Here is a 25,408-nt window from a genome sequence, read left to right on the forward strand (position 1 = left end):
CCGAGCAACCCTTCTGTGGCACCCAGGTTTCTACTAAAGGCAACAAATTACCCCATCTGATCTCACTTTTTCCCCACCAGAGCACCTCATGCCTGCTGCTGGGCAGTCCTGATTCGTCCATAAATCTGCCAGTATGCATACTTAGCCACCAGTGAACAAACGAGTGTCCAACCATCCAAGTCACCATCTTATGTCTCCCTGGACCATTCACACAGCCTACGATGAAAAAGGACAAGTTAGTGTGAAATATGCAACCCCCACACTTACCACCAACATTATCATCAGCCATTACTTCCTCACACTGTGCAGCACCTCCAGCAACTGAAACAGAGTGACCGTTGCTCCTTCCTTCTGATTGCCTGCTGCTTGCACCCCAGCCACTTTCTAAACTTGCGCCATTCGCTCACCAGACCAATCTTACCATGTCCACCTTCTTGCCACCATTCCCACTTACCCCTCCCCACCTGATCTGTCTTGGACTTCCTGAGTGATGCCCAATTGACCCTGACCAAAGCGTGTCTCACTGTGCAACACCCCTGACTCGCGCCCAGACCCCAACAACTCAGACACCTGGAAGGTCCAAAGAACATCCATATCATGCACAATCTGAAAAATACCACTTCAAATCTGTCAGAACAACACTCCAGTAAACGCAAGGATTTCTACCAATAAGTCAAGAGTGATAGCCTCATACAGGCTATTCCCCCCTGTACCTCTCTTGCTGCCCCACCCCTTCAGAATCTACCCTAAAATGTCATCCCTGGCTGGGTCAAACCCCCAATACAACTTGCCATAAAAAGACACACCAGCCAGTTTTCTCTCTATGGTCGCAGGAGATAAACATTTATCAATTAAAGACATGAGAAAACGTATCGCCCGGCCTTCCCTGCCACTGTGCTTCTGACTCAACTGCCTCCCCGGGCACCCCCCAAAAGTCTCAAATTCACTCCAAACAAGACAATATCTCCTCCATGTAGACTCCGCTAAACACAGCTCCACCAGCCTAATCACTCTTAAGCCTCCCACATCCAAATGTCTGTAGGTTCTGGTATCTTGCTGTCCTCTGTACCTGGTGCCCGACTGAAAACGGTGCCACTGTGAACCAGACAATGAATCAGCTATGGAGCTATTCATGCAGGGCACATGTTTAGCCTTGAAAACAATACCTAACTGTAAGCAATACAGCATGAATGTCTCAACAGTTGCAAAACCCAATAGTCATGTACCTTCTGTCTGTTCACCAAGTCCACTACAGTTATGTTGCCCACATTAAACATAACTGTCCCGTTGGCCAACTCACCACCCCATACTGTCAATGACGTGAACACCGCAGACATTTTACAGCAGGACACATAACCACTCTTCCCATCCGACACGGCCTTGTCCACCAAAGAAGGTACTTCAGCATGTATATTGCGTGATCAAGCCCTCGCTGTAGGGAAGGCTGCCGTAGCCCTCCCTATGTCTTCCAACTAATGTTCAGGAGCCATCATTCACCCCTTTGGTGCTGCCAGCTGTCTGCCAGCCTCAGCTACAGGCATCGTCATTTCAGCAACTGTCAGGCTGCATCAACCGGATGTTCCCCAGCACTACCAGGCCCTCAAGCCGCATGAGCTCCTGTGGTCCCTAACTCCTCTGGCCCCTCATGTGGCACCCAAAACCAATGCCCCCCCTCCACAATAGCCTTCCTACTCTGGCCATGCAACCCCAGATGTTGCAATGCCTCTTACCTTCTTCACTTGGTTTCTGTTTCTCTGCAAAGGTGCTCCCAACACTCATCTGTTTCCGCCATCAGCCTGCACTGCTCCCTTATCCGGGCCTCTAAGTAAACTCCCTGCCACCTGTACCTGTACCTGGACCTGACCCCAGCCTATCCGGCCTATGAATTAAAAGAACCATAGAACCATGTGGGGGACCAGACCCAACCCATCCGACCTCACTACCTGCCCTAATGGCTTGGCTTCCAAAACACTAATGTCAATGCCCCCTGTCCTTGGCTCATTGGTGGAACTCTGTTTGTGCTCCCTTTTTATCTTCCTTTTATCCTTAATAGCAGAACATTTGCAGGCTCTGCCAGTGTCACGTGGGCCCTTAGGGCTGCCATGGCACTCAAGTCAAGTGGTCAATCCATGTACGAGGGCCCGACCTCATGCCAGGCCTCTACAACCTCATTAACAGCCTCTGCATAGCCTGTAACCTCAGGCCCCTCTGTCTTTAAACCGGGCTGCTCTCTACTGCGGTCATGTGCAGGGAAGGCGGGAGGCTCTGCCAGCTCCCTGGAGTCTTTTTTCACGGTTGCCTCAGACGACGCACTTTGGCTCCGCCGTGGACCACCCCACTTACATCAAGCTCTGCCTCTTGGAGAGGCACAGGTTGCAACCGCTGCTGCCACTCTGGCCGATGCTACACGCATGGGACAGCACATAGTGACCCAAGCCTGGTCAAGAACACCAAGCCTCAGCAGGTACGCCCGGCTGCTTCCAAAGTGGTTAAGGAATTGCACACTGCAGCCGCTTGATCTGCGCCGCTCATTGGGACCAAAATAAGTCCTCCCAAACTTGTACCAAAGTCGCCCAAATGCTGCCCTTATGGTAGTGCGAGTAACACACAGAAGTCAGAAGAGGCTGATGCCGCCTCTCCAGACTCCTTATATCCCAACACCACTAGCCACTCCCACCCATAAACCCACCAATCCCTGTCCAGGCCTCCACTTCCCCCTCACAAAGTTTCTTGAGGGAAGACTAGGCTGCACCTTTAACTTCCCCCGGGACCCTCCATTCTGATTACTTAAAAGGTGAGCAATCAGAATGGCTGAAACACTAGCTTTTTAGTCTGTCTGCTGGTTCCAAGAGGCTTTTTCCGCTTTCTATTTCAAATGGCAAGATAGTGAGATACATTTTATAGTGTTGTCACCTTGGTTTGAAAAAACTACCAGCAGTGTTCAATGTCCCGATTCTCAATCATAAATTAAGTCACAATGAAGTACATCACGCCTGACGTGAGAGACACACCGGACACCTATAGACCTCGACCCAGGGAACCAGCACAGAGCTCCTGTACACCAAGAACATCTTCACATAAAGAGGCACACCTAAGGAATCTTGATAATAAAACACAGAGTAAAACAAGCGCTTCCATTCCCATTCACTCTGATTTTATTCCAGTCACACTGGAGACTCTGAAAAGAGCCACGGTTCAGACATTTTAGGTTCAAAGCAACTGTGGCAATACAGTGAAGCAATTACTGATAACATGGGACCAGCAAAAGCTTCTAAAAATATTTGCCTTCTGCTACTCATGAATAAGCTTAAGGCCTGCATAACTAGACTGTGGTATACTAGGAATGTTGCTAACTTTGAACTTGAACTTCAAATCCCGCCTTGACACTTCACAATGTGTGATCAAGGGGGGGGGAGGAGCTTGCTGCTGAGAGCAATGGCGGCTCATCCTTGATGCTCCGTGAAGGGGAGAGAGGCTGGAGATGATTCCTATTTGGAAACTTTCACCGGGTCACTTCAAGATGTGACAAACATCAATCGGTACAGAACCAGGAGATGCAGTTTGTTTTATTTCCTCCTTGCGTGTAATATTTCAGCCTGAATACTGATTGCGTTATCGGACGACCTTGCTCCTCCCTAAACAATGTGCGCACTCCCAAGAGGTCCGCTCTGTTGCGCCTGATAATGAAAGTCATTGGAGCCCTTTCAGCGCTCCTCAACACTTAGGGCCTCATTATGAACATGACGGTCTGGGCCACCATGCCGGCGGTGGCGGTAATCACTGCCACCGGCATGGTGGCCCAGACCGCCATATAATAGTCATGGCGGAACCGCCACTGATGTAACTCCGCCACCGTCAGGGTACTGCTGCCAGGCAGCCTGGCGATGGCGGAGTTACATATCCGACAGGGCAGCGCCGGATAATGTACCTGTTTTCCATCAGCCTTTCCCTGGCGGTTTACCCCGCCAGGGAAAGGCTGGCGGAATGGGTGCCTCGGGCCCCTGTGCACAGCCCCGTCACGAATGTCACTGCCCGGTTTATGGGCAGTGATATGCACTATGGTGCTGCTGCACCCGCCTCACTGCTACATTGCCACTGGCTCTCAATGCACAGGCCCTGCATTCTGCTGGGCCGGCTGGTGGAAACACTGTTTCCGCCCACCCGCCCAGCGGAATGTTAGTAATTTGGCCGGCGGGGTCTTCAACATGCTGGCGGTCTTTTGTAGACCGCCAGCACCGAACTTGGCGGGTTTTCCCGCCGAGTTCGTAATGACCACCTTAATCCTCCAGGTATGACAATCTGCTTTGAGAACGCATGTTTGTGAATTGTAGAAGCAACCCCACCAGTGCTTTGCCTAATCACGTTCACATATCTGAATGCTTTTCCAAAATAAACTTCAAACACGCAATCTATGTGCTGCAGTCAAGCATCTTACGTTGTGCTAATTGGAATGCTTGTGGATGCCTTTGAGGATTCCCTATTCAAAGTTTCTTTTTTCCCTCATGAAACAAAATGCTGTTTCCATTTATTTGAAAAGACTCTTAACAAAAACTTTCTTTTCATTACTGGCCTTGAAGACATATACTCATACCTAAAATTTACTGATATTTAATACACAAAGGGCCTCATTATGAACCTGGTGGTCTTAAGACTGTTAGGGCCGCGGTGGCAGTTGGACCACCACCGATGTGGCGGTCCGACAGCCACATTACGACCGTGGCAGTTGCACCACGGTCGGACCGCCAGCACCGCCACTTTTCCTCCACTGGCGGTCCAAATCCGCCAGGGCAGCGCTGCAAGCAGCACTGCCCACAGGATTACGAGTCCCTTCTCCGCCGGCGTTTACATGCGGTAGCACCGCCATGTAAAGGATGGCAGAGACAGGGTGCGGGGTGCAACAAACGCTTACCTTACAAAATTCTTCAAACTTGGGAAGACAATGAGGGTCGTTATATCTTCGTCAGGCTCCAATTCTGTAAAACGTTTCTAATAGTGGGATCAGTATATGCCCCTAAAGATTCTAAACTTACCTTTATATCTCAATTTAGTAGATTGTTAACAGTTTTTGGGACTACAAGCGTGCTGATTGGTGGAGACTAGAATGCTAGTATTTACCCGTTTATTGATAGATCAGGCAAACCAGATACACAATTGATAAAGATAGGTCTGTGTTAAAAGATTTTATCAGTTACTACTTCTTACAAGAACCATGGAGATTATTACACCAAACTGAGAGAGATTACACTTTTACCTCATGTCCTCAGTCCATTCGCACTAGAATTGATTATTTTCTGACCTCTTCTTCTGTTTTATAATTATTAACTGATGCAAAAATTGTTCCTTGTTGTATCTTGGACCATGATCCTATATATATAAATATCAATTTAGGACTTTCAAGCCCTCCAAGATCTCCCTGGAGATGCAATCTTTCCTCATTTAAAACCCTACAGGAGAAAGAAGTATTATGTTCATATTTAGAACAATATATGAAGCACAATGAACACTCTGGGGGTCATTCTGACCTCGGCGGTAAAAGGCCCTTACCGCCGGTCAGAAGACCGCCATAACACCGCCGCGGCCGCGGTTAACCGCCACGGTCATTCTGACCCACAACGGCCAAACCTCCAAAAATCCGACCTCCACTGCAGCCCGCCACATCAGCGGGCAGCGATAAACTGGAGATGACCAAACCTCCACCGTCACGCCAACAGAAATACGCCCATGCCATTACGACCCACGAATCCACGTGGCGGTCATTCAAACGCGGTATTCCATTGGCGGTACACACCGCCGCGGTCAGAATACACACACAGCACCAAAACACAGCCACATTGGACAATTCGAAATACACACACCTGATACACATACACACACCACTCCCACACAATCAACCAACTATAAAACACACACCCACATCACCCACAAACCCCTGCGACCATAATTACTGAGAGAAGGAGAGAGAGACACAGCAGACAACCCATAGCAAGACACACTGAGGCACACTACACCATCACACACACCACATAGTAGCACAAAGCACCACTCACCAACATACTTATCATCACATACACCACCCCACACCTCACCCACACCACCCCATGGCACCCCAAAGGCACCCACGCTTTTCTGAACAAGAACTCCGGGTCATGGTGGAGGAAATCCTAAGAGTGGAACCCCAGCTCTTCGGCTCGCAGGTGCAGCACACCAGTATAGCTAGGAAGGCAGAGCTATGGCAGCGGATCGTGGACAGGGTCAACGCGGTGGGACAGCATCCCAGGAATAGGGAGGACATACGCAAAAGATGGAACGACCTACGGGGGAAGGTCCGATCGATGGTCTCCAGGCACAACATCGCGGTCCAGAAGACTGGCGGCGGACCCCCACCCACCCCTCCCGAATTTACATCATGGGAGCAAGAGGTCTTGAACATCCTGCATCCTCAGGGCCTCGCTGGAGTAGCCGGAGGAATGGACTCTGGTAAGTCCAATCTCAACTACTATATCCCCCACACCCCACCAGCATGCCAACCCACACCCCCACCCTCACCCCCAACCCCCCAGCACACATCCTCCCTGACAATGTCTCACCAGCACAACCCACCCATCCCAACACCAAACCCTGCATGCCAACACAAACCATGGACACCCATCACCTAAGCATGACCACTGCACTACCCCCCCCCCCCACCAACTACCCTCACAACACCTCCCTCAAGGGAATGCCTGCACTGGGGGACAAGGGCACCCATAACACGCACGCTATTGCACACACAGAAACAATAACCAAACTCTCTTACCCCATGCAGGACCCGAACGACAACACACCAGCCAGGAGGGTCCAGAAGTGTCCATCCCACCACCGGAACAGGCCCACACTGAGGATAGCAGCTCTGTCGACAGTGAACCTGATGACCAGCCCGGACCATCGGGGACCTCTGGGCAGTCGGTTCCCCTCAGGCAGCCACAGGCCACACCAGACCCGACCCCCTCTGCCAACACCAGCACAGCTCCCACCCAGCGGGCCCATGCCTCTGTCTCTAGGACAGCTCAATCAGCGGTGTGTCTGCCACTACAGGGCACCCAGGCTAACCCAACACCCCAACAACAACAGGGACCTGGGGGCAGTGGTAGCGGGCACACCGGCCAGGGGACAGAGGCCGGGGGAAACCGGGCAGCTCGGAGGGCTGCTGTGTGACAGGGGGGGGGGGGGAGAGGCCCAGGGAACCCACTCTCCAAGAGGCCCTCACCACCCTCATGGGGGCCTACCACCACTCCCAAGAAACGATGGCAACAGTACTGGCCAGGTTTACTGAGATCCAGGCACAGCAGGAGGAACGCTACATGGGGTTCAGGGAGGAGCTGAGAATCATCGGGACCGCAATGGGGACCATCGTCCTGGCCCTCAACAGGATAGAGGACGCGTTGCGGGACCATGGTGCACCACACAGGGCCCCTGTCACTAGCCCGGACCAGGAACAGCCTACCACCTCCGCCGGCGCTAGTGGACAGGAGGTCCCAACACCTCGACAGCCCCCCAGAACCCCACCTCCTGCTGAAGAACAACCACCCCGTAAGAGGAGCCTGAGACCAAAAAGAAAGACAGAGTAGGATGTCAAGACCCCCGCCAGCAGGACATACCCCCTCAAGTCTTCCCACTGTCCCACATTGCCACCCTGTCCAACCATGAACTGCCTATGCTCCATCCTTCCACAGGCAAAAGGACAACGCACCTGTGAGACTGAGAACTGGACTCTGCCATGGATATTCCTCCACCCCCACCCATCACCCTTAGAATCACATGTACCGATATCTAGCACTGTAAATAAATCACATTTTGCACACAAATCTGTTTTGAGTCATGCTGTATTATTAACAAATGTATTACATATTACTGTTCAATATCTGTTCTGTCAATTAGTCATGACAACATACCAATGTCAATAAGCTGTATTTCATGGGCGAACCAAGCAGAAGTCAGGTACTGAGTCAGACAGCACTGAGAAGGGAAGGGAAAGGCGAAAATTAATGAAAAACATCTGGGGGGAACTACAGAAAGTACAGATGCAGGAGGCTATAAGCAATTGTGAAATGGCGTGGGTGATTCTTACCTGTGTGTTACTGGAAATACTGTTGTATCACTCTGTCCCTATTGTCTGTGTCGTCCTCGGAGTCTTCCTCCTCTTCACTCTCCACAGGCTCCACGGCTTCTACAACACCACCATCTGGACCATCCTCCTGCAGGAAAGGCACCTGGTGTCGCAAAGCCAGGTTGTGAAGCATACAGCACGCCACGATGATATGGCACACCTTCTTTGGTGAGTACATTAGGGATCCACCAGTCATATGTAGGCACCTAAATCTGGCCTTCAGGAGGCCAAAGGTTCGCTCAATCACCCTCCTAGTACGCCCATGGGCCTCATTGTACCGTTCCTCTGCCCTGGTCCTGGGATTCCTCACTGGGGTCAATAGCCACGGCAGGTTGGGGTAACCAGAGTCACCTATTAGCCACACACGCTGTCTCTGTAGCTGTTCCATCACATAGGGAATGCTGCTATTTCGCATAACATACGCGTCATGCACTGACCCTGGGAACTTGGCATTTACATGGGAGATGTACTGGTCAGCCAAACAGACCACCTGGATATTCATTGAATGGTAATTCTTCCTGTTCCTGTACACCTGTTCATCGTCTTTTGGGGGGACTAAAGCCACATGGGTCCCATCAATTGCACCAATGATGTTGGGGATGTGTCCAAGGGCATAGAAATCAGCTTTCACTGTAGGCAAATCACCCTCCTCTGGGAAAATGATGTAGCTCCGCATGAGTTTCATCAGGGCAGACAACACTCTGGATAAGATCTTGGAAAACATAGGCTGAGACATCCCAGATGACATGGCCACTGTTGTCTGGAATGAGCCACTTGCAAAGAAATGGAGGACAGACAGAACCTGCACTAGAGGGGGAATTCCTGTGGGTTGGCGGATGGGGGACATCAGGGCTGGCTCCAGCTGGGCACACAGTTCATGGATGGTGGCTCGGTCAAGTCGGTATCGTAGTATTATATGGCGTTCTTCCATTGTCGACAGGTCCACCAGCGGCCGGTACACGCGAGGATTCCTCCTTCTCAACGCTAGTCCCAGCGGACGGTGCCTAGGAAGGAGAATATGGAGTACAGAGTCAATCCACTCACAGGTACGTACAACACAGCTTGCACAGTACACGTAAATGTATGGTTTGATATGTTTGTATGTGTGCCATTGCAAGGCCTAGGCCTGTGTGACGCATTAGAAATTAAGCCATGTGGGCCCTTGAAATGGCCGATGCCTGACCTGTGAAGTGGGACAATGGGATGTGAGGTCACTGCGCTGGCGGGGCACACCGTGGCGGTAGGCGGTCGAAGACCGCTGTGCGAAGACGCATTGGTTAACATTGAAGCCTATGGGTTTCAGGAGCCAATGACGATGTGAGCCGGCGGTCGCGGTACGCACCGCCGCGGTACGCACCGCCGCGGTACGCACCGCAGCGGGCGTGACCGCCATTTTCTATCTGCTCAATCACTCGAGACCTGATCATCCACAGGAGAGGACCTATACTGCAAGTGCTGCTGTGAACTCGGTCTGGAAGTGACAATGGCTGCTGCTACTGGTGAAAGGGCCCCCGCCTTCAGTTCAGAAGAGTTGGAGAAGCTCGTGGACGGGGTCCTCCCCCAGTATGCGCTACTCTACGGTCCTCCAGACCAACAGGTGAGTACACTCAGTGCACATTGAATGGGTTATGCCTGTGTGGAGTGGGGGGGATGTAAGTTGGTGGGGTGTGGAGGGAATGAGGAGTGCAACGCACGACAGATGAGAGAATGGGAACCATGGCAAGGTTGGGGAGGGGGGGGGCATGTACTCCAAACATGCAGATATGTGACGGTTTCACTTTCCCACCCTGTACATGTCAAACAGGTGAGCGCCCATCAGAAAATCGATATTTGGCGTGCCATCGCCAAGGAAGTCCGGAACTTGGGGGTCTACAACAGACGGGGCACCCACTGCCGCAAGAGGTGGGAGGACATCCGCCGCGGAACGAGGAAGACCGCTGAAACACTGCTGGGGATGGCCTCCCGACCTAGGAGGGGTGCCAGTCGCACCATGACCCCCCTGATGTCCCGGATCCTGGCGGTGGCCTACCCTAATTTGGATGGGCGCTTGAGGACAGCACAGCAGACACAAGGGGGTGAGTATCTGCACATTCTCCTATCTGTATGCGCAGTGGAGACGTCTGGGTGGGGGAGGAGGGCTGTGGGTGACATTAGGCCAGGGCGCTCTCTGTAGTGTAGTCCTCTCCCTTAGGCATGGCCCTGTGCCCCCGCCCCCCACCTCTGTAGGGTGACAAGTGCAGCTACCCATGCTCCAGCATCACACATGTGCGCGTCTGTTGTCCCTAGACCTGTTTGCCTAGTCAGAAGTACTGAGTAGTGTACCTCAAGTTCGCGACTTAGTGCACGAGGCACCTGTGTCTGTCCTCTCCGCAAAAGGTATTGATAAGGCATGCACTCAACTTTGTTTAATTTCTCCCCCCACCCTAAATCTTTGTCTTCTTGTGTTTTAGCATCATCAGGCGGAGGAGATTTGGCGTCGGAGCAGGAGGGAGCTGCAGGTCACCAGGCCCCGGTGGGCACTGACACAGACACCGAGGGCACCAGTGAACCGGAGGGCGAGGGGAGCACCACAACGGGGGCCGGTGGAGACACCAGCGACACGGACACGTCCTCGTTTGGGAGCTCCCCAGCGGTGGCGGCACCATCTGTGCCCCCCGCAACAACAGGTACAGCCGCCACCCAGCGCACCAGCACCGCCCTCCCAGCAGCCCCTCAGTCTTCGCTCCGTGGCCGCTCGGCCAGGAAGGCGCGCGTCTCCTTCCCCCCAGGCACCTCAGCCCCTGCCTCTGTTACCCCTGCTGCCCTCAGTGCGGAGCTCATTGACCTGGTGAGGACGGTCATTGTTGGGCAGACTACCCTTCTGAATGCCATCCAGGGGGTGGAAAGGGAGGTGCATCGGAGCAATGCCTACCTGGAGGGCATTCATTCGGGTCAGGCTGCCCATCAACGAGCGTTCACTGCTCTGGCCTCAGCACTGACGGCAGCCATTGTCCCTGTCTCCAGTCTCCCTCTTCTATCTGCCTCCACCCTTTCTCTGTCTCCTGTACCTCAACCTATCCCATCCACACCATCAGACCAGCCTGCACACACCTCAACACCCAAGGCCAGCTCACACAAACATAAGCACCACAGAAAACACAAGCATTCACCCAAGCAACATCCAGATGCAGACATACCAACAGCCTCCTCTGTGTCCCCCACCTCCTCGTCTCCCTCCTCCCTCCCTGTGACGTCTACACTCACACCTGCATTCACAACAACATCAGCCGGTTCTTCCATCACCAGCACACCCTCCACTACAGTCCGCACACCTGCAGTCACCACCCCCACTGCCATTTACACGTCCCCTGTGTCCTCTCCCACTGTGTCTGTCACCCCCTCTTCCAAGACACATAAACGCAGGCAGACACCCAAACAACAGCCAACCACCTCACGACAGCCTACGTCCCAGTCACCTGCACCCAAGGACAGCACACCTGGCTCTCATACAACCACATCCTCTTCCTCCACTTCTCTCACCACTACTTCTACCCCTTACCTTGGTCCCAAGAAATATTACCTCTCCAATTTTGACCTCTTTCCCTCCCCCGACCCACCCCCTCCAACTGGGAAAAGTCCCAAGGGCACCTCAGCCACCACCAGCCCAACTTCTACAGTGCAAGTGGTGCATGGCATGTGGAGTCCACCCTTTGGCGGCAGTAACACTTCGGTGAGCAGCAAGGGGACAGCCAGCCCCCCCCCAGGCAAGAGGACCCGGAAATTGAAGGGCCGCCGTGAGCGGACAGAGACGGATGCCCCCAAGGAGGTGACTCCGGCCACTTCACCGGCCACAGCAGCCAGGGGAGGCAAGGGCCCGAGAGCCCCATCTAAGGAGCGGAAGGACAGCAGGGCGGAGAGGACAACCACCAGGAACGCGGAGCAGGAGGGCCCCACAAGCCCCATCCCGGCTGCAAGGGACGACACCAAAGGGCCCAGGACTCCGTCCCCGAAGGGGCCTGACACAGCACGGTCAGAGGGCGAGTGAGCAGGGTGTCCAGGCCAGGTCTGACTCCCTTGACATACTGCAAGAGCACCGCTGAACAGGGCCCCGCCGTGAAGACAGGTACCGCTGAACAGGGCCCCGCCGTGCAGAAGAGCACCGCTGAACAGGGCCCCGCCGTGAGGACAGGTACCGCTGAACAGGGCCCCGCCGTGCAGAAGAGCACCGCTGAACAGGGCCCCGCCGTGAAGACAGGTACCGCTGAACAGGGCCCCGCCGTGCAGAAGAGCACCGCTGAACAGGGCCCCGCCGTCTCAAGCACCGCTCTGCTGGGCCCTTCCATTCAAGCACCGCTCCGCTGGGCACCGCCGTCTCAAGCACCGCTCTGCTGGGCCCTTCCATTCAAGCACCGCTCCGCTGGGCCCTTCATCTCAAGCACCGCTCCGCTGGGCCCTTCCTCTCAAGCACCGCTCCGCTGGGCCCTTCATCTCAAGCACCGCTCCGCTGGGCCCTTCCTGTCAAGCACCGCTCCGCTGGGCCCTTCCTGCAAGCACCGCTCCGCTGGGCCCTTCATCTCAAGCACCGCTCCGCTGGACATCGCCATGTCATGCACCGCTGCACTGGGTCCCGCCGTGCAGAAGAGCACCGCTGAACAGGGCCCCGCCGTCTCAAGCACCGCTCCGCTGGGCCCTTCCATTCAAGCACCGCTCCGCTGGGCACCGCCGTCTCAAGCACCGCTCCGCTGGGCCCTTCCATTCAAGCACCGCTCCGCTGGGCCCTTCATCTCAAGCACCGCTCCGCTGGGCCCTTCCTCTCAAGCACCGCTCCGCTGGGCCCTTCATCTCAAGCACGCTCCGCTGGGCCCTTCCTGTCAAGCACCGCTCCGCTGGGCCCTTCCTGCAAGCACCGCTCCGCTGGGCACCGCCGTCTCAAGCACCGCTCCGCTGGGCCCTTCCATTCAAGCACCGCTCCGCTGGGCCCTTCATCTCAAGCACCGCTCCGCTGGGCCCTTCCTCTCAAGCACCGCTCCGCTGGGCCCTTCATCTCAAGCACCGCTCCGCTGGGCACCGCCGTCTCAAGCACCGCTCCGCTGGGCCCTTCCTGCAAGCACCGCTCCGCTGGGCACCGCCGTCTCAAGCACCGCTCCGCTGGGCCCTTCCTGCAAGCACCGCTCCGCTGGGCCCTTCCTCTCAAGCACCGCTCCGCTGGGCCCTTCATCTCAAGCACCGCTCCGCTGGGCCCTTCATCTCAAGCACCTCTCCGCTGGGCCCTTCCTCTCAAGCACCGCTCCGCTGGGCCCTTCATCTCAAGCACCGCTCCGCTGGGCCCTTCCTGTCAAGCACCGCTCCGCTGGGCCCTTCCTGCAAGCACCGCTCCGCTGGGCCCTTCATCTCAAGCACCGCTCCGCTGGACATCGCCATGTCATGCACCGCTGCGCTGGGTCCCGCCGTCTCAGGCACTGTTTATGGTTCACTGTGCCCACCATGCCTCCTCCTTGACCAGTGGAGACTGTCATCCACCGGATGGACTGTGGCTTTGCACTCCCCAGGATGGTGCAGTGGGCACCCCACCCACTGTAGAGACATTGAGAGACTGTGGCTTTGCACTCCCCAGGATGGTGCAGTGGGCACCCCACCCACTGTAGAGACATTGAGAGACTGTGGCTTTGCACTCCCCAGGATGGTCCAGTGGGCATGGTGGCTCCTCGTGGATCTGGCGTCGTGGACTCATGTGGCTGTGGTGGCCCCCCCTTCCCTTCCCCCTGAGGTGCCTGTAGTTTTAACATCAGATGCCCCTGCAGTGTTCTCTCCAAAGGACTCAGGTCTCGTGTGTGGGCTTTGCCCTTGTTTCGCAGAACATTGGCCCACGGACATGTTAGATTCGTAGGATGTGCAGGACTTGTTACTTCAGTGATACACTGATGTGTATATATTTTTGGTTTTTGTAAATATTTATCACGGTTGCTCAATTATTTCCAGGTGCTTTTTTTGTACATAAATATTTATTGCAAATTTGGTTGTGTCATTGTATTTTTAAAGGGTGTTTGTGTGGTGTCACTGTGACTTGCTGCTCTGCATTGGTGTGTACATATTGGGGGGTGGGGGGGTCGCATATGTGTATGCCCGTAACCTTTGGTCCTCCCCCCTCCCGTGTGTCGTAGGTGCAGTACTCACCGTTGACGTCTGCGCCGGAGTTCGTACTCGTGGTAGATGAGCAGGTAGACGAGAGCAGGTATGATGTTCAATTCGGGTTCCATGCTGTCCGGATTCCGCGTGGAGTGTCTCGAGGTGAGCGTTTTCCATTGAAAATGTCTGTTTCCGCCGTGTTTTTATCGGCGGGGCTCCCGCCCCGGAAAAGGTGGCGGATTGGTGGGTCGTGATAGGGTGGGCGGTACATTGTCTGCCGCCTGCCTGTTGGCGGTGACCGCCGCGCTGTTTGTTTGTTCCGCCGTGGCGGTCGGAGTGTTAAAGCGGCGGCCTGTGTTGGCGGTTCCCGCCAGGGTCAGAATTGCATTTTTTGGACCGCCGGCCTGTTGGCGGGTTGGCCGCCGCTTTATCACCGACCGCCAGGGTTAGAATCACCCCCTCTGTCTCTTCTGCTCATATACTTTGGGGAGCTGGGAAAGCGGTACTGAGAGGAATGATAATGAGGAACACCGCTCTTGCCAAAAAAAAGTACCAATGCTACCAGAATTACACAAGAAAAAGAAATCGTCCGCCTCACCTCTATCTACTCTCAAACCCATTGTCCAACAATATTATGAAATGATTATCAACAGAGTTTGACTTTAACACTCTTTACAACTCTAAGGCGGAAAAATGCCTATTTCAAATATGTCAACGACATTATGAACGTGGGGAAAAAGCTGGGAGACTACTAGCATACCAACTACGACAGCAAGAAAGCACTAGGACAGGCCCTGCTATTCGGAACTCTGATGTTTCCTTACTCACACTCCATTCAGAGATCCTCACTAGATTTCAATCATTCTACGAAACTTTGAATACATCCATTAATTGTTCTGATATCTCTGTAGAAAATATCTTCTTCTTTAAACTCAATCTTCTGAAATTGACTCTAGAACAGAAACAAAAGTTAGAAGGAGAGGTTTCTACTGAAGAGGTGTTGAGGGCGATTGACTCACTGGCAACTGGTAAGTCTCGAGGAGAAGATGGATTCCCGATTGAATTTTATAAAATCACCAATACATACATTGTTCCGTTACTGGTATCTGTATTTAATGAAGCCCTAACTCTAGGACACCTACCCCCTGATTTCTTAAGAACTAGAATCACAGTCATTCTTAAACTAGGTAAAGATCCCTTAGAATGTCCTAGTTATAGACCAATATCACTAATTAACTCAGATGTTAAGATCCTAGCTAAAAACTTAGCACACGTCTTGGTTCAGTGATTACCTGTTTGATACATCCCTCTCGAGTTGCATTTGTCCCAGGTTGATCTTCTATAAACTATCTTCGAACCATTTCACACTTATTATGGCAACTACAGAACGGTAATGAGGAAAATGTCCTCCTATCACTAGGCGCTGAAAAAGCATTCGACAGAGTGGAATGGGAATATTTATTTCGTACAATGGAGAGGATGGGTTTTGGTAATAATTTTCTTACATTAACAAGGGGTATGTATCACTCACCCACCACATCCGTATCTTATGCTGAATTGTCTTCACCATACTTTAAAATTCAGCGAGGCACTAGACAAGACTGCCCACTTTCGCCTTTACTGTTTCTATTGGCTTTGGAACCCTTAGCGGTTGCTATAAGAGCTAATATTGATATAAAAGGAATCAATACTGCAGCTGGAAAAGTCAAGGCCTGTTGGTATGCAAATTATATTCTTTTGACCCTTTCTCACCCCAAATCTTTCACAAATGCCTTTATCTCCCAGTAAAATATTTTTTCAAAATGTTCTGGTATAAACTCAATTGGACTAAATGTGAAGTTCTACCACTAACACCTATTACTACCATAGCCAGTTTTGACAATCTTCTTTTTTAAAGGTTGCACTCAAAATTAAAATACTTGGGTATATTCGTCAATTCTGGTCTTAAAGATATGATTGCGGATAATTTAAATCCTATAATTGATCAAACTAAAAGGGATTTTCAACGATGAACACACTTAAATTTATCCTTATAGGGTAGGATACGGATTTTAAAAATGAATAGAACTCCCAAATTTACCTATGTCTTTAGTATGATACCCCTCTCAATTCCAAGAAACACTTTTAAAACACTTTCTTCTATGATTTCTCGTTTTGTATGTGGTCGAGATAGACCCGGTATAAGCAGCTCTAAATTGCAGTCCACACCAGAGAAAGGAGGTCTACAACTTCCTCATTTAGAATCATATTGGATTGCACAACAGTTAGCTCACTCTATATATATGCTACCCACCCACAGAAACACACCACTTTGGGTCCCGATGGAACGATCCATCCTTCTTTCTGACTTAAACCTGACAATTTACTACAGCAAAAGATTGAAATTTACGAATTCCACCAGTCCCATTATTCATTCCTCACAATTGGCATGCAAAAGCATATAAAATCACGGATGCTGATCCGAGTCTCCATTACGAAGTTCCATTATAAAGGATCAGAACTTAATTGTCCATTTTGGAATAAACATAAAATAATTAAGTTATCAGATATATTTGCACCAGACCATTTTGTCAAATCATGTTGCAGCTTACAACAGGAATTCAACTAACTCCAAAACTTCATAATAATTATATCCAACTTAAAACAGCACTTACCCTCAGCAAAGCAAACAATCCTGACATAATATCCCATTCTCCAATAGCACATCACATTCATACATGGAAACATTTTAAGGGCACAGTCTCTGGTCTTTGCTCTATTCTTATTAAATTTTCATTTTCTACTGAAACACCCAATAATTCAAAATCATTGTGGTCTACACGCCTGAATGTAGAATTTGAAAATGAAAAATGGGATAACATCCTTATCAATTATAACAAAGGTCTAAGGGACTCGAGTCTTAAATTCAATTTCTTTAAAATACTCCACCGCTGGCATTGGTCCCCATCTAAACTGCATTCTGACCCTCATTACGATGTCTGGCGGTCCTAGGACTGCCAGACTCGCGGTGGAGGTCAGACCGCTGGAGGGAATGGCGGTACTGGCGGTTCTAATCCCCCAGGGTAGCGCTGCATGCAGCGCCGCCCTGGGGATTGCTACTCTCCTCTCCCACAGCTTTTACATGGCGGTTGCACCGCCATGTAAAATCTGGTGGAGACAGGGTGCAGGGGGCCCCATGGGGGCCCTTGCGCTTGGCATGGGCAGTGCAGGGACTCCCGTGGACAGCCCAGTTGCATTTTTCACTGTCTGCTTAGCAATGTTGTGGGCTGTTTCCCGCAGGACCAGTGGGCGGAAACTCTGTTTCCGCCCGCTGACCCAGCTGGAAACTCGTAATAGGGGCCCCGGGAAGGTCACTGCCCTGGCAGTGGCCTGACCACAGGAGTTTGGCGGGCGGCCTTCACCGTTATCCACTCATACTTTTAAATGGCTTTCTACTGCTCTTAGTTTGGGTTAAATTAATATCTTACATTTTTGCAGATCTAATGTTATTCCAACTTTTCAGGCAGGGCTTGAAGTTATGTCTGATGTAGCTAATTTTCAGAAAATGATTTATAAATTGAACAATAACCTGATCCAATTCAACTATATATGGGGTCCTTTTCTAAAATCATAAGGACTAGGATTAGATATCATCTTCTTGATGTTCATAATGTTTATATTCAAAACTTTAATTTTGAATGTATATCTTTCGTAATGTGTTATTTTTTCCTAAAAATGCTTCTCTTATTCTTTACTGTATCATTTATTAAAACACTATTTTGTAACAGTGATTATGGAATTAACATTTAATTCCTTTTTTTCTGTCTCTTTTGTCTCTATTTTAAGGTGCCTTAACCACATTCTTATTTGAATATATATTCTGATTATTGATATATTATTTCCTTTAATTTTGGATTGACCGGTGATAAGATTCCATTGTTGGTATATTTTTTTGAAAATTTAATAAACAACTGTGATAACAACATTGTCTGATCCTGGGCAAATCACTTGCAAATCAAGATGCAACCTCTCTGCTTTAGATCACCAAGCACGACTCATACTCTACAAAGCTTCAGTACTCTCTAATATCAGTACCTACATACTGCCATTGTCAGTGTCTGCTCTGTAATTCTCTAGTACACATTATAATGAAACAATTACAGAATAATATGTATTTCATTATCACTGGCCTACAGTTATCTGTGGGGCCGGTGAAATACCAGCCAGGTGGCAACCCTACACATCTCCAGTTATTTCTCCATTTAAATATAACCGGGAACCCCATGCAATTCAAAGCACCTGCATGGCAGCGGGACACGTCAGCTGGCACACCTATAAGCATAAGTTTTTAGCACCAACTGGAACTATAAAACACAGTGTTGTCATCAATGACGTTCCTTCAGATGATGTCATAGAATATGTCATGTGTGATGTAATATGTAAGGTCATAAGCAGTGCATGGTCAGGGTAGTGAGGTCAGTTAACTATAACTGGAGAATTTAAAATGTTAAAACTGACATTTTCATCAAAATATAATATCACTTTAACCTTTGGGTATTTTTTTGTAATGAGCATCATGGGGTTGGCATGGAGAGGGAATAGTAAATCTAACCTGTCTGAAGTCTAATGCTTTCCCTACTGCTGCTGTGATTGGATTGGGAATAGTCAACCTAATCTCTATGAAGTTTAACACATTTCCTAATGTTGGTTAGACTGGATTCATCATTTTTGTATTGCTGTTTACATTTATTTGTTTTTATTTTTTATCATTTAGTTTGTAATGTTTATATTATATTTAGAAAAATGTATTTTTTTTAGAAAATATGTGCATGTTTGTTATATTATTTCAATGAATTATTATTTTATAGATATAGGTGGTCATTTCAACCTCGGCGGTCTTGTCACAAGACCGCCGAGGGACCGCCGTGCTGAAGACCGCCAGTGGTGGCAGTTTTCCGCTCGACGCATTATGACTGCTGGCAGCCCTCTGTCCTTTTCCGGACGGAGAGCTGCCAGCAGCCATACTGGCGGTCGGCGGGGAAGTGGAGTTTGCTCCACCTCCACCGCCACGTCAACAGAACACCGCCCACCGAATCACGTTCTGTGATTCAGTGTGCTGGTGTTCTGTTGACGGGGTGCTGGCGGCGGAGCAGCCCCCATGAATCCCGTCCCCTCCCGGAGGAGCAACGGACCAGGTAAGTTGATCGTCCGTTACGGGAGGGGGGTGGGGGGTTGTTGTGTGTTGTGTGCGTGCATGGGGGTGTGCGTGTGAGTGTGTTGAGGGGGTGTGTGAGTGCGTGTATGAATGCGGGGGGTGCTGTGTGGCTGAATGTGTGCGCGTGTCTGCCTGTTTGTATGTCTGTGAGTATGTGTGCGTGTATGACTGTGTGTGTGTATGTTGGTATGTATGTTGGCATGTGTGCGGGTATGAGTATCGGGTGTGTCTGTATGCGTGTAGGGTGGGGGGTGTTGAAATGTTGGGGGGGTGCGTTTTGGGGTGCGTGTGTGAATGTTGGGGGGTGTGCGTGCTGGGGTGCGTGTATGAATGTTGGGGGTGGGGAGGGGTGCGTCTATGTATGTTGGGGGTGGGGAGGGGGGTCCTGCCACCTTTGGGGAGGTGTCAGGGGGGGCAGGAGGGGTGGGGGGGGACTCGGCAGTTGGGGTGGGGGGTGGGGGAGACCCCTATCAGTGCCAGGGAAGGAATTCCCTGGCATTGATAGTGCTTACCCCAACCCCATGAAATCCATGGCGGTAAGCCGGGTCGTGATACCGCCAGCAGTCTTGTGACGGCCGCCGGGCTGGAGACCCAAGTCTCCAGCCTGGCGGTCGTTAACGCCCTGGCGGTCGTATCGGGGAAGTGGCGGATGACCATGGCGGTAACCGCCATTGTCATAATTCCAATTTTTTTACCGCCGGCCTGTTGCCGGTAAGACCGCCACTTCTCCGCCAACCGCCAGGGTCGTAATGAGGGCCATAGTTTGTAATTTATGTTTTGTTACTGTTCATATTACTTTTGTACTTTTTTCAACTGTTAAAATATTGTTAGTATTTTTAAAATATATAAATGTGTTTGTATGTTATTTGTATATTTATTTTGAAGGATTAAATACAACCCTTTTTATATTGTTTTATTTTAACATTTATAGTAGGTTAGGTATTTTTGTTGGTTATGTAAATGATTGCTACTTTTAGCTTTACTTTATTGTTTCAAATTATAAATATATTTTAAAATTGTTTAGTTATTGTTTTATTTAAAATATATATATATGTATACATACTCACACATATATATGTATTCATGTGTGTGTGTATATAAACATTTAAATAACTGAGTAACAGTATTTTTACAATATATTTTTTCTAACTAATTACAGTTTATAAATAAATTACTTTAAAGTTGGTATTTATTAAAAAACAATATTCTTACCCTATTTTAGGTGATATTCTCTTTCACAATATTTGTGACATAGTTTCATCGTGTAGATTATAAGTGTGGAATCATAATATTTTTGTAAGCTACATTCGTGACATGAAATGCGTGTCAGTCTGTATTGTTGTCCAAGATATTTTGTCATACAACCTGGCAGCGCTGTTCTCTATGCAGGCCTTATGTGGCCACACTTCTTCCAGAGCAGGCCTAATCTAGCTGCCTTGTTTTTTATTTCTAGGACTCCTGTGCCCACCACATTGTGTTAGTCCTATCTAGCTATTCATTGCTTGTTGGTTCCACACAGTGGCTCACAGAGCTCAAGGACTGCAGCGGAATTATGGAGGCTCCCAAGAGTTACAAAGAGGATGTGAACTTTTTCTGGGCACAGATCATCCAAGCATGAAATTATAGACGTACACTCTTCAAGTCATTTGGAAATCTTTGACTATTTTAAGTTTAGTTTAATTCGCATATTGGGAGTATGGAGCTGTGACCCCAAAGTTGGGTTAGTACAGATTCACTTTCAGTTTTGCTAAAATGGTAAAAGCAGAGCTTTTAAGGTTGTGATAAAGGCAACTTAAAACATCGTTCATATATATACGTTTTTTTGGATTTACCCTGAATTGTTGCGCAAATGTCTTAAATGCAGACATTATCATGTAGCTAATTGTTCTTTATAGTGTAAAAGAGCATCACTTGCTTTTGTCTGTCTTAGGACCCAAATGTCTGGTGGCAGCAGTTATCCACTCTAATGCCTCTTGTACCACTCACTGTGAATTCAACCAATGCATATCAGAAAAGTAAATCTTAAAGCTTTTGTTGACAGCTCAAAACTGGTGCTACATTTTGACTGATAGTAGTGAAAGGCACTGGTACAATGTCTTTTGTTGTGACAACCCATGTACTAATTTCCGATGATACCTATTGCTGTCTTACAAAATCTTTGTATTTCTTTTGGATCACAGAAAAAAAGAAAAATGTTTATAGCACAACTATTTTGGCTGGCGACCATGGTATTCCAAGGTATGGTGGCATGCTTTTAATCCTTTACTTAGTTGTGTGTATTGTTTATCACTCTTTATTTATTTTATTCCTTTCTATTAAGACTCTTCCAACCAAAAGGCAGATTCAGAGTATGTTGTCTATAAGGGGATGACTGAAAGCCACAAAGGAATATATTAATCTGTTATAGATAGATTCCTATAAAAGCCATCCAAGTCCAGGGGGAATAATTAAGAGTGGCTCCTGACATGTGCTTCGCTCTGATTAGAACTTATCAGAGAAGCATAGCTTTATCCAGAAACAGGGGAACACCTAGTCTATGTTAAAACAAAACACTTGAAAGCTTAAAGTGCTGGATAAATTATGTTTTGTATTTTTATGTACCTAGATTGCAGGGATTTTAAATCTGTCTTCAGTCAGTGTCTACTAACTAATTTCTCTTTACATGTATTTATTCCGTAAACATGGAGATCAATTTGCAATCACCAATTATCACATTTGACTTTTAGGCACGTCCAAGGTGAAATGGTGCAAAAACTGTTCACAAAACATACAAGTCAAATACACAGTGACTTCGCAGGCTTGGCCTTACATCACCCACATCTCAAATTGAAAACATGACAAAGGGCTGACATAGCATTCTGACACTGCCAACAAAGTTTCAGTGTGCCCTTGTCAAGCCCAAGCCATCATATTATGTTTAGGCCGACCTCTGACAGTACATACGTCGACTTTTAAGTGTAACGTGAAGCCCACATGGTCTAGTTACACAATGATTAGGTGTGAAACACAGAAGATATGCTAACTTACTTATTTCATTAGTAAACAAGGATGTTATGATAATGTATATGTTTCGGTAGTAACAAGTACATTAAAACTGCCACTTAGGCATGTGAAGAGTCTGCCATGAGGTAAAGTGTATCTTAGGGTCTTATTCTGAGTTTGGCGGTCCCACCGCGGGACCGCCAAACTTATGGGGATGACGCCACGGCGGTGATGTCCCTGCCATGCCTATTCAACTGTTTCTGACAGACAGACCGGCAGGAACATTGTAATACACGTTCCCGCTGCACAGTCCGGCACGAACGGAGCTACGATATAGCACAACAGTTTGCCTTTGTCATTTGCAGGTTTGTTAGTTACTGCATTATGAAAGGCATGATGAGGTCATAAAACACTATATTGTTTTGACATAAGGGCCGATTTAGAGTTTGGTGGTCAGAGTTCACTGAGGACATTAACTTTAGAGATGTCTGCATCCCACGGACATCTCTATACATTGACAGGAACTGCCCTTGAAGCAGTTTATGTCAATGTAGAAAAAGTTTGACTGATGGGACTGTCAGCCATAACAGCAGCCCTCCAGTCTTTTAAAGTTTTCTGTTTAAAAAGAGAAATAAAAAACGGATGCCATTTTGGGTTTTATTTCTGCCCCTCGCCACCAGGTTTTTCGTGGCAGTGAGGGACAGGTAAACTAAGGGATTCTCAGAACTTTTGCAGGACTACATTGCACTGTCCTCCTTAAATGGGGTGGACACTGTAAAGTCCTTCCTCCGAAAGCCCATGCTCTAGTTGGCCGGGGAAGGAAGTATTGCCTCAATGGCTCCAACTAAGGCTTTGTCAACGTAATACTTAGGGCCGGCCCATCTCTAAATGAGGTGGACAAACCAAAGGTTTGGCTGGAAGGGTGCTCTGTCACATTTGCGACGCAGTACCTTGTCTGCCAAACCCCTTGATAAGGCCCATAACAGAACAGGTGGGTAATAGCAATATTGAACAGTACCATAGACATTTCCTGGAATTGCTTGTTCACAATTAATCTAAAATTATGAAACATCCATCCTACATTAGTTACTAACTGTTTCTTTCCTCTCTGTTACAGGATGTGAGTCTTCTTGGGACGTGCTGTGCCCAGCTCAACTGAAAAGTGTGAAGGGCTCCTGCTTGCTCATCCCATGTGAATTCATCTTCCCCAGTGATGTGATGACCCCAAGCGGCATTACGCCCATCTGGTACCAAGAAAATGATGGCCAAAGAGTTGTTGTCTACCACTCCACCACTACCGAGATCGATGGGAGGTTTCAAGGGCGCACTGAGCTTCTAGGTGACCCCAACAAGAAGAATTGCACATTGCTCATCAGGAATGTGGCAAAGGAAGATGCAGGAAACTATGTTTTCAGATTTGAGATAGATGAGGTTAACCGATGGTTGGATAAAAAAGGTGTCACAGTGACTGTTACTGGTGAGCATTAAGATGTCTCTTTGCTGACTATTTTGCTGATGGGTTCTTGATGGTTTGTTGGATGATGTTAATCCATTTAAAACTATAATATTGTGAATGAGTGTTTATTACATGATCAATTGTAGCTGGTCATACATGTAATTAGGTTATAGGCTCCCATAACCAGAAATGTCTCATGTGTTTTTTTGTGATAAACCCGTGTTGGTTGACTGTCACCTTCTATACAATTTTTCAAAGATTATATAATATTCACCAAGTATTCTCTTTAGATTAGAGACAAGAACTGGAATGAATTTTGAAGAGGTTTTAATATCCCTCCAATCAAACATGATTGAAAGTAAACATCATGGATTGAGTGATAATAGGGAAGCACTTAATCGAGTAGAGATTTCTGGTGTCTTGCTCAACACACTGGTAATAGATGTGAATAGATACGTACACTCCACTTTTTGCACATTGGAAACTCATGTGGTACACAGATGGAATGTTCTTACCTGTTGTCCAATAGGGAGGTGCAATTGTCTGAGGTGTACTGTGTTGTAATGTTATGAATTATCTTTACATGTTTCAGTCAGTAATATGCTCTTCAGTACTTGTTTTCCACAAAGTGCCATCTTAGAACCTTATGATGATTAGAGTGTTTTGGTTGTTATGGAAGCGCGTGAGGTTGGAACTCTGTCAGTTGCTTTGATCTCGCAGGGAAAGAAGTCACGCTCGACCTCACTTCATAATAAACAGTTTTTAGAACTGTTTTTACCTTGGAGTGTACTTGTCTTCACAACATAATTTTGGAGACAAGTTTTCCGCCAGCTCGTAGTAGGTCGTAGTGTGAACTTATTGTCAAGTTCTTGGCAGATAGGGAGTGAAGTGACAGCTGAGTACCAGTTTGCCAGTTAGAAGTGGGCCAGTCTTCGGCAGACGCAATGCAGCTGTGAACCCTTCTGCCAGCTAAAGACAGAGACACTGAGCACTGCCGTGTCTGATGTGCTGTGCGGACACACGGTAAGCAGTGATTGTGTGGAGGAGCTTGATCCTGAAGGCAGCGCACAAAGGGGCATATTTATACTCTGTTTGCGCTGGATTTGCGTCTTTTTTTTTTTACACAAATCCGACGCAAAGCTAACTCCATTTATACTTTGACGCTAGACCCGTCTAGCGTCAAAAATCATGGAGTTTGCGTCATTTTATTGCGTGGACACCTACCTTGCGTTAATGATATGCAGGGTAGGCGTTTCCACGCATAAAATGACTCTAAGGCATTTGCGCCTTATTTAAACTCCCGTGCAAAAATGACGCACGGGAGGGGGCGGACCTGAAAAAATGACACGCAGCTGCATTTGCGTCATTTTTTAACGCCTGGTCAGGGCAGGCGTTAAGGGTTCTGTGGGCTCGGGAGGAGCCCAGAGGTGCCCTCCCCTGCCCCCAGGGACACCCCCTGCCACCCTCGCCCTCCCCTGGAGGACACCCATGGATGGGGGGACAAATCCCAGGTAAGTACAGGTAA

General features: G+C 48.9%; 1 protein-coding gene across 2 annotated transcripts in view; it reads left to right on the forward strand.

Annotated features, from left to right (window-relative positions):
• SIGLEC1 (sialic acid binding Ig like lectin 1) overlaps positions 1 to 25,408 on the forward strand; it is a 278,498-nt gene that overhangs the window by 39,822 nt on the left and 213,268 nt on the right. Inside the window, exons 2-4 of one of the 2 annotated variants that reach the window (XM_069205252.1) lie at positions 20,899 to 21,165; positions 21,626 to 21,683; positions 23,545 to 23,904. In XM_069205252.1, the coding sequence (XP_069061353.1) occupies positions 21,638 to 21,683; positions 23,545 to 23,904 (406 nt within the window). In that variant the 5' untranslated portion in view covers positions 20,899 to 21,165; positions 21,626 to 21,637. The remainder of the gene's footprint in view (positions 1 to 20,898; positions 21,166 to 21,625; positions 21,684 to 23,544; positions 23,905 to 25,408) is intronic. The other variant, XM_069205241.1, reaches the window with a different exon arrangement.

The sequence above is a fragment of the Pleurodeles waltl genome, chromosome 1_2 (assembly GCF_031143425.1).
Source record: "Pleurodeles waltl isolate 20211129_DDA chromosome 1_2, aPleWal1.hap1.20221129, whole genome shotgun sequence".
Lineage (NCBI taxonomy): Eukaryota > Metazoa > Chordata > Amphibia > Caudata > Salamandridae > Pleurodeles > Pleurodeles waltl.